The 10825-nt window shown below is 39.7% G+C and overlaps 1 gene segment (V, D, J or C); it reads left to right on the top strand.

The window, feature by feature from the left end:
• Positions 1 to 233: 233 nt before the first annotated feature.
• Positions 234 to 840, top strand: LOC103261638. The segment is given in 2 exon segments: positions 234 to 355; positions 521 to 840. Coding segments are annotated over 2 exon segments (372 nt in total).
• The last annotated feature ends 9985 nt before the right edge of the window (positions 841 to 10825 follow it).

Raw genomic sequence — 10825 nt, 5'->3', positions numbered from 1 at the left:
CAAATATGAAGAATGTCCTTCCCTCCATCCTTTCTCTTAACAGATGTCATGAAATGGATATTATGAGATTGTGCTCATGGTCACAAGGTGGCAGTAGCTCCATTCCTCTCATTCCACAAATGCCTGCCATTCTTTCGAAATTAATTTCAAAAGCATGAAAGGACTTGCATTTGATTGACTGAGCAGCCAAAAAAAAAAGCCTCCCTCCTGCATTAGAGAATAAGAACTAAAACACAGAAGCAGCTCCTCTGAGAAGAGAAGGTTTGGAATCATTACAAATTGTCTGCAGACTGAGATATCAGGATGGAGAAAATGTTGGAGTGCGCATTCATAGTCTTGTGGCTTCAGCTTGGCTGTAAGTTAAAGGTTAAGCTATGAAAATCATGGGGAACATTCATCCAAGGCCGAGGAAGAGATGTGCGGTTTTAGCCTCAGCTCACCCAGGCTTCTGTTGGGATTTTTTTTCAAAATTGCTGAACTATAAGCTTTGTATAATTTCTTATTTTGTTTTCCTGGACAGGGTTAAGTGGAGAAGACCAAGTGAGGCAGAGTCCTCCGACTCTGAGACTCCAGGAGGGAGACAGTAGCAGGCTCAACTGCACTTACACTGTCAGCTCTTTTAGAGGGCTACTGTGGTACAGGCAATATCCCAGGAAAGGCCCTGAACTCCTCTTTAGCCTGTATTCAGTTGGGGATGAAAAGCAGGAAGAAAGGCTAAGAGCCATGCTAACAAAGAAGGAAAGCGTTCTGCACATCATGGACCTGAGACCTGAAGACTCAGCCGCCTACCTCTGTGCTGTGGAGACACAGTGCACCCCAAGCACCTGCAACCTGAATTAAAACCCCGAGCTGGCGATCTGGAATAAGGGCAGAGGCATTTCTGCTGTTTTTCCTCCTCAGAGGAGTATTTACTTAGTGCCCAGAACCTCTTCCCTTTGTCCTATGGAGAAGAAGGTCTTGAGAGATAGCCAAAGGGAAGAGATTACTCTTCATTCTGCCCAAGAACCCTAGACAATCTCCTTACATACGTCCATATCTCCATACAAGTCTGCTCTTGATAACAGCCCAGAGCTTCCTTCACATGCAGACAGGACCAATGGTATATGAAGCATCTTCGTTTCCAGTCTTGAACTACTTAGAAAAAAGACTGTACAGGGCTCATACAGTCTGTGTATGTATGTGTCGTCTCATAATCTGACCACGTAATCACATAATAAGTGAATCTTTCCTGTTTTAATGTAGTCTTCCCAAAGCCCACATCTCCACCAGCAACACCTCTACAATTCTCTTTCATAATCAAGTTAATTGAAATAAATATCTACATTCATTTTCTTATTTTCCATTCTTCACCCTCACTTGAATCTGGCCTGTGTTACTGTCATTCCAAGAGAAATTCTCACTCTTATACTAATCGCTTTGGTATTGGTAATGCCATCAGATACTGTTCAGTGCTCATTTCATCTGATATTTTCAACTGTCTCTTTTCCCATTAAAAAATACATTTTATTTTTATCAAAATAATATATATATTTGCAAAATCCAACAGCACTGCCCTTTTGTTCTCATCCTTTCAGACACCCCAGTCAGGCCTCTGCAATGGACCTGCTTTTAATTCTCCGATGAAGGTACTCATATTGATCTCAACATTTTAAAATGATGTATCTTCACTTTTCTTTCTTTCTTTTTTTGAAATCAAGGCACAACACATAATAAAGTGCATCAAACAACTTTATAGCTCAATTAAATTTTACACTTATTTATATCTATGTAACATTATCCAGATCTACCTATAGAAAAATTTCATTACTCCAGAAGAATTCCACATGCCCTTTCCAATTCAACAGCCCTTTTCCCACTCTCACCTTGAGGAAGCACTTTTCTGACTTTCATCTCCTGTTCTTGAACTTCATGTGACTGGAATCACACAGCATGGTACAGTATATATTCTACTTTCTGGTTTTCTACACTCAACATAGCTTCTTTGCAATTCATTAATGTTGCTGTATGCAAACACTATTATTTTTTATTGACATGTAAAGCTCCCATGTATGAATATGCAACAATTTATTTTCCATTCTCCTTGATATAAACATTTGGGCTGTTTGGAAAGTTTTCAGTTTGATGCCGTTATGAAAAGGTTGCTGTAAACATTTATTTAAATATCCTTTGGTGGACATATGAACTCATTATTCTTGGGCAATTCCACTGGAATAAGCTTAATTGGACGATAGACGAGTATATGTTTAGCTTTAGTAGTTCTTGTCAAACATTTTTCCAAAAGGTTGAACTAATTTGTATACTCTCGTGAACAATGTAGGGAGTTCCAGTTACTCCATATCTTTGCCAAAAAATGGTATCATTTTTACTTTTGTTTGTCTTTTAAGTTATGCCATTATGGTGACATACAATACTTTCCCTGAAAAGTATTGAGACTGGGCACCTTTTCCTATACTCATTGTCCATCTGGATATTCTTTTCTGGCTAGAACCTGTTCAAGTCTTTTTCTTATTTTCCTGTTTATTGTCTATGTATAGGTATTCTTTATATATTCTGGCTATGAGTCCTGTCAAAACCATGTATTGTGAATTCTCTAGCAATTCATTGCTTGACTATTCAATTTCATAATGATGTTCTCTGATGTACAGAAATTTCTAGGTTTAAGAAAATCAATTTAGCCTTTTCTTTTTCTTTATTGGTTAGCATGTTTTGTGCTCTGCTGAGAAATAGTTTGCCTACTTCAAGGCATAGGCATACTTTTTTTCATCTAGGTTCATATTCCACATCAAATCAACTTTTTTGATGGTTTACAATAGATGTCAAGGTTCCACTGGCTCTGTGACCATTTAATGAAAAGAGTTTCCCTCTTGCCATTGAATTGCAGTGACATTTTGGTTATAAATCAAATGATCATACATGTGAAGGTCTATTCCTACTCTTTATCTTTTGGTCTGCCTATTAGTTTATCACTTCAGCTATATTATCATGTACTTATTATTATAGTTTTACAGTAGAATTTGAAACGAATCCATATTTTTCCTTTGTTTCCGCTCTTCTCTATATTATTTTATCAGTTCTGTGTCTTTTCTGATTCCCTACAAATATTAGAATCATTTTCAAAATTCTAAATCCTTTTCAAGCCGGGCTCGGTTTCTCAGCCTGTAATCCCGCGCCTTTGGGAGGCTGAGGTGAGTGGATTGCCTCAGCCTGCGGGTTCGAGACCCGCCTGGGCAGGCAAGACCTCATCTCTACAATAAATCAAAAAACCAGCCGGGCGTGGTAGCGCATGCCTGTAATTCCGGCTACTTGGAAGGCTGAGGCGGAAGGATCGCCGGAGCCCGGCAGGTCGAGGCTGAAGCGGCCACTGCACTCCAGTCTGGGCGACAGAGTGACAACTCAAAAATAAATAAATAAATAAATCCTTTTCAATTTCTCCAAAACTTCTGTTGCTATTTTTATTGGTATTACATTAAATCTGTGGATCAATATGGGAAGAATTAATACTTCAAAAATAAGTCATGGTTTCAAAAATATAGATTATTCATTTTTTGAAGTCATCTAATTTTTCTAAATGATGATTTTTGTTCTCAGTGTAGTGATCTTATACATCCTATATCAGAGTTACTCCCATGTATAGAGATTCCATGCAACATAAAAATGTTTAGTTTCTAATAGATGCTAGTGTACAGAAATACAATTGGTTTTTACATACTGACCTTGTACACACTGAACTTGCTAAATTCACTAGTTAATTCTGATCATTTGCTTGTGGATTCTTTTGGGTCTTCTACGTCCACATCACCCCATCTGTCAATGAAAAAAGTTGCATTTCTTTCATTATAACATTTGCATTTTATTTATTTTCCTTGCCTTATTGGCCAGCCTTAGTGATAGGGCTGGTCCTAAAGCCCCATGGTCAGAACTATCTCCCACTTGAGGTCTAATACTCTGTGATCATTCTTAATAATTTTCTCTTTGAATTTGTGTTTTGCAAATGAAGAGTGATGGAGCAATATAGCGTGTGCCAGAGACTTGAAGATTCATCTCATAAGTTCTTCCTCCCTGCCTTCCCTAGAAGAATCCTCTGTTGCCCCTGGTGTTGCTTCACCTAGCTTCTCCTTCTCCATGTTCCTTCGTTACCCTCCATTCCCAGTGAGGACCTGGGCACAGTGTGAGAGAAGTGGGATGAAACAGTCCCAACAGGGTCTGGGGCAGGACAAAGTGGCCGCAGTTCCTGCCTGGCTGGCAGCATCGAGGTCCTTTTGGCAAGCAACTCCCAAGCAGTCCTTTCACCCACTCTTATCTAGGTATGGAGTGTGTCCTGGTGTGGAGTTGTGAAGCCCTTAGAGATCACCAGCCCCCAGGAGGTTGGGGCAACAAAACTGTGAGAAGAGGAGACTGATGTCAGTGACTATATTTTCATTTTGCGTTGGGCCCATCTGTGACTGTATTTTCATTTTGCGTTGGGCCCAGTAAAAATTATGTAGACAGTCCTACATACAGGTTAGGATTGCCTATAAAATGTTGAGTAGGATTTTTATTTTTCCCAACCTCAGGAGTAAAACATTCAATAGCTTATTCTACTCCTAGGAAGATTCCCGAGGAAATTATATATAACATAAAGCAGACAGAAAGGAAAATAGAACTTTTAGCTGAACCAGTACCTGACTGCCTCAGAGGTAAAAAAAGGTGTGTTGAGTGTCAAGGCCTAAATAGAATTTTCTACTTCCTTTTGAATTCAGAAGGAATTAGAATGCAAAGCTTGGAATTCCTATAAGAATGGATGGAAGAGATAGGCTAAGCCTCCAGTTAGGCCAAGAACTGACTTATCTTTCAGGTCAAGTTGAAATACAAAAAGAAAAAGGTAGGCAGTTACAGGGGACTAAATGAGCTTATTTAGACCGGCTTATTATCACAGGGAGGCAGAGACTTAAAAATGCAAGAGATATAAAGTGAGGAAGGGGATTCTGGATTTCTAGCTATTAAATCAGACTAATGATTAATGTCCCACTTATAAGTGGACCCTAGATTGCACACAATCGGCTATCCCCACCTTTTCTTTGTAGGGAGAAAATGAGGAGAAACCTAGAAAGAAGGAAACAGAAGTAGAAGCTTCCTGATTTGGGGAGAAAGATATAAGTATTCTTTTACCCATATCACCTGGTTTTGTTCTATTTAACTCTTTGGGTTTGCAGCCTTACGGCTTGCCCAATGTATTCAGGCAAGACAATTAAAAAAATTACCATGGGATTCCTTCTTTTGCCTTCTCCCATTTTGTTATCACCATCACTATCATCACTATTGAAAACTTACCATATGCCAACTTTATTGTTCAGCACCTTACATACTCACTTAATAATACACATACTAAGATGTATTTATTTTTTATTTTTTATTCATTTTTTTTTTTGAGTTGGAGTCTCACTCTGTCGCCCAGAGTGGAGTGCAGTGGCCACTCCCGACCACCGCAGCCTCGCCTGCTGGGATCCGGCGATCCTTCCGCCTCAGCCTTCAGAGTAGCCAGAATTACAGGCATGTGCTACCATGCCCGGTTGATTTTTTGATTTATTGTAGAGATGAGGTCTCGCCTGCCCAGGTGGGTCTCGAACCCGCGGGCTGAGGCAATCCACTCACCTCAGCCTCCCAAAGGCGCGGGATTACAGGCTGAGCCACTGAGCCCGGCACTAAGAAGTATTTAAACCCATTTCTCAGATAAGGAAATTGAGGCTTAAGTAAGTTTTGAGATGAAAGAATTTCTGGATAAAGTAAGTGCTGCAGGCACCATAAAATCAGACTAGGAAAAAGTTAGCCAACTGAATAGCACTTCTCAAATTTTACTGTACATTCGAGAACCATGTGAAGAGCTTATTTTTAAAAAATATTTCATTCCCATAGATTCTGATTCAATAGGTCTGGTATGAGGTCAGGAGTCTGCTTTTTTCGTGAACTATCAGATGATTTTGGTTCAAGTGACTCTGAGACCTTACTTTAACAAACACTGTAATTGAAAGACTATGCCTTCCAGGAGATGCGCGATACAGACCTGCAAGTGGATTGTGTGTTAACTTAGATAACAGGTGCTTAGGGAACTACGAAACCCACCTGGGGATGCCTTAAGGCAGGTAATGCCTTATTCTGATTAAACTATATCCTATGCTGTTTAGTCAAAATCTCTTGTTCTGATAACAAAGAAGGTAATGGTTTTTGTTTTCAACAGCAACAGAAGGAAATGTATCCATGATGTGAGAAGCAGCCGAGAGAATTGGGGGATAGGCAAGCCATTTTGTTTCAGGTTCATCAACAAGAAAATAGGCCAGAACAACATATTCAATTATCCAATAGAAATAAACTTATTTATTTATTTTTAATAAAAAAATACAACTTCTATATATTTTAAAGGCCCCAGGCCAAGTTTTCCTTAGTATTTCCTCTTCTATTCTAAAATTTAAACATACTTTATTTACCTAGTTTAATTACTTTTTTTACTCTCTCTGGATTCTTTAAAATATTTCAACATAACATTAAAGAAAACTGATAAAAATCTGCTTATTGAAAAATACAGCACAATAGTATTCTAACCTCTGCCTTTATAATTCTCATAATAATTCCAGTATATACCACACTTAATTGGTATATACACTTAATATATTCATATTTGTTTCATAGCCATGTTCAGCCCTCTGCAGCATCCTCATAGCCAGGCTTTTCTGTTCCTGTATCTATGGTGAGTTCAGTTGGTGTGAAACCTGTTATTGAATTTTCTCCCCCAAATTCACCTAATATTATATTCCTAATATTACTGGAATACATCTATACCTATTTATGCTTACATATTAATAATCTATATGTTATTTATTTATATATAGCATATAATTATTGGAATATATGTTCATTTTGTCTTTTGGAGAATTAGAACCCTTTATTTAAAATCATTTATAGAATCAAACAGACTCTTTCCCCCCATTAGACAAATAAGACATGCTATGGGGCATTTTTGTTGTTGTTGTCATGAATTCGGCAACTAGGGCCCAAAGCTAGAAATCAAGAAAAGCTAACAGTCGGACATTCCTTGTAGGGTTTAAGAAGTAATTGAACAGGCTCTGCAACCCCCAGTCTTCAGGCCTTAGCTGGTGTTAGGCGGTAGCTAGAAATAGGAGGAGTCAAGAGAAGAATATCATCCAAGTGTACCCCTTTTCCCACAAGCCATTTGGGTTTATACTCCAAAATAGCTACTTTCAAAGACAGAGGTCTGCTAAATAAAAAGGAAAATTGCATGGCATTTTATCTTTGCTTCTGAAGCAGATTTTTGACGTATATTTGCACCGACTTAAGCAGAGGACAAGGAAACTGGAGAAAGTTGGCAGAGTGAAGAGGGGGCAGCCATGACTGCCTGGGTTTCTGCATCAGATGCAGGGTGGAGGTGAGAAGGCCAGGAGCGTGAGTGTCCTGTAAGAGGGTGCGCCTCAGCAGCAGGGCTGAGTCAGTGTTCCATAGCTCCACCCACAAAAGGAAGTAAGAGACTGTGGAGGGTACTCCTGAGCAGGAGCTGGCAGGAGTAACCCAAAGCAGGAGTTGGCAGGAAACCCTGGCCTTGGGCAGCCCCTCACATTCCCTGGTGCTTTCTTACAGGGACGCAAATCGCACGGACCATCAGAGGTTGGCCAGAGAAGTAACACCACCAGAGGTGCACACTGGTTAAGAAACAAGTTTGCTGTTTTTTCCCCTTAATCTTTTCTTCTACTCTAAGCCTGAAGAAGTTAATCTTTTCTTCTACTCTAAGCCTGAGGAAGTTAAAATCAAAGAAAAAAGAGGCAGAGGTCAAGCCTGAAGGACAGCAGAGGAAAGGTGAAGACTGGAGTTTTAAACAGGGCTTCAATGAGAGTTATTTAACACCCAAAAGTGGCCCAAATATTCGGAGTTTTCTTTCCTAGATGTTAAGGCATGGATAGAGTGAGGGTGGGTGGGTGGATGGAGAGGTACAGCACCACTGGAGCCAGCGTGCCGGAAGTGTGCACCGGTGACCCAGAGATCTGAGTCATGCAGAGAATTGCAACACACAAAGAGGATAAAGAAGAAAAGATTTATTTAAGAGACATTCACTTCCCACAGACAGGAAGCGGGCCAACACTCTAGATTAGTGTGGCCCCGTAGCCTCTCCCCCCAGCCCCAGCTTAAATGCAATCAGGTAGACGTGACTGCTGTGACTTTCTTATTGACCACCTGTGAATGTCTCGGAGACCCTGTGACACAGAGACCCATTAATGTTTGTCCATATTATCATACCCACTAGAGAAGAGTGTGACAAGGATTCTAGTGCTCCTGTACCTTCCTGAACGGCATTCCTTAGAGCTAATGGAGGGTGCACTTCCCCTTATCTCCTATGCATTCCCAATGGATAGCTTCCTGGGGATCCTTCGCTTCCCCTGCAGATGGCACCTTATCTAATGGAGACTGAATCCCCGTCTGCTCCCCCTTCTGAGCGTAGCGGTTCTGTGATTTGCATAGCTTTCGTAATCACAAGTCTTGTGATTTGCATAACTTTTGTCTAATGCATGTAGTCTTAGGCCTTGTAAACATCTTTGACAAAATGTCTGGCACCAAGAAGTCTGTTTCTGAAAAGACAAAGTAGGCAAGGTTAATCTTTACCTAAAGAATGCATTTTTCCAAAACATAGCTTCTACTTTCTCATCATTGTATTAGGGTTTAAGAACAAGATGAAAAATGGCATCCAGCTCTCAGTCTGTCCTTTCACCAGACATCTTCAAAAGGATAAGGTGCAGTTTCCCTTCAAAGGACTCCACCATGCTTAAGCCTCTTTAATACTCTTTTCTTTGGTACTGCTCTTCTGTCTCTTTTTCTCCACCTACAAAATATGTATTTAGTCTCAGGTAGGCAGAATTGTATTATATCTTTGTATCATCTCCTAAATTTGTAGTTTATACCAGATTCCTTCATTTGTCTGTAAAGCTGAAACTTCTCAAATAAAATGGTAGGAAGATCTCTTTATTTTATTTTTCTAACTGTAATTTATTTCCCAGATGTGATGAGCAAAGAACCACTCAATTGCTTGAATGAAGATCATGTGGTTAAAAAAATAATAAAAAAGCAAAAACTGTCAATATCGCAAAACGTCTTTTCACACATGGTGATTATTTTGAAAACACAAATGACCAAAATTGGTTTTGTCCTTTCTGTAATAGAAGCACATCTAAGCTATTCTCCTCCATATCTCTAAAGCAACTTTATAAAAGCAGAGTGGTGGGCTTGCCTGGGACCTGAACAAAGGCTTTCATGTGTTTAGTCACAAGATGGGGCTGCTGTATCTGTCAATAAGTTGGCTGTTCAGTTGGGGAAAGAGTATTTGGCTCGCTTTCAGAATTGAAGTCATGCAGAAACCATGACAAATGATACATGCACAGGTTCCAGCATTCAATAACTTCTGGCCTTGTCCCAATTCATTATGAGATGTTTTGTTTCCACTCAAAATAGGATGACACAGAAAGAGGGAGACAGGAAGTGGCTATATAACTTTCAAGCTGAATTTATCTATTTTTGTCAATTTTTTTAAACTGATGGATTAAAGTACACTTATTTTAGGTGGGAGAAAATTATTTTTCTCAGTCTGTTTCAATTACCTGAAATTTGAGAAGATAATGAGAAGTTTCTCAGGCTACTGCCTTCTTCCATCTTACAGTCCCCTCCTTTCTTCCCTCCTTTCTCCTCTCTTCTGCATGTCAATTCTTAGGGTGTGCCACCACCAGACACAAAGAATGAGGAAAGGTGAGGTAGGGACAGGGTTCGGGGGGTATAAGGACAAGAGGTCTCTTGTTTCTTTTATACCAAGACATACAGTTTATAAATGCCCTCCTTGAGACACATGATGTCTAGAGGCATTTAGGTGACCAGAGAATCAGAGACTCAGTACACTTGGTTTTCATATTAGGATCTGACTGTACCTATTCCCCTCACTTTGGACACATCGCTTTCTGCATCTGAGCTTCATTTGTTCTTAATTGAAATTTAGATGGGTTTTCTCCGTCTTTCCATGACTGTAGAACCCTTGGTGGGATTTTTCCAAATATAAAGAAAAATTATTTGCACTCACTGGTGCATCAGATTACTAATAAGATACATTCTTTCTCTTTGGTTGTAAAAAATGAATAAGAGAACGGTTCTGGGTGAATGCTGTCTTAAAATTTTTACTATAGAGTTTAAAAATCATAAATGCTCCCAGGGGTATTCCTGGGTTGAGAATAGAAGCTTGCTTCATATTTTTACCCTTTTTTTTAGGAACATGAGTAAACCTGGGGAGGCTGTATCAACCAAAGAGTTATTATCTCATTGACTGGCTCCAGGCCCAGGGATTCCTCAAATTAGCAGCTGCCAATTGTGTTTCTGTGCTGAAGGTGACTCGGTTTTGACATTGTGTTCTATTACCTCCTCCAACCCAGGTTCAGACACAAAGGCCTATGATGGGTCCTGGGTTCTACTGTCTACTTGAAATATGTGGCTGGTGACAGGGATGACTGTACTCCTGATTTGGGGTAAAAGCTTTATGCCTAAAATGAATGGTGTTAAGGGAAGTGTTCGATTCACACCCATTTAATTTTCAAGGAAGTTGAAACCTCAGTGTGAGGGGCTACATAATACTCAGTGTATTAGTTTTCTAGGGCGGTTGTACCACAGTGCCACAGAGTAAGTGGTTTTTTAAAAAAACACCAAAATTCGTCTCATAGTTCTTGAGGCAATGTCTAAAATCAAGGTGCAGGCAGGGTTAGTTCCTTCTGAGAAGATGACCTGTCTCTTTGGTGTGTTGATGGCCATCTTC

The sequence above is a fragment of the Carlito syrichta genome, unplaced genomic scaffold, assembly GCF_000164805.1.
Source record: "Carlito syrichta isolate Samal-C Ts95f unplaced genomic scaffold, Tarsius_syrichta-2.0.1 Scaffold303954, whole genome shotgun sequence".
Lineage (NCBI taxonomy): Eukaryota > Metazoa > Chordata > Mammalia > Primates > Tarsiidae > Carlito > Carlito syrichta.
This window is presented reverse-complemented; position numbering and strand designations above follow the sequence as displayed.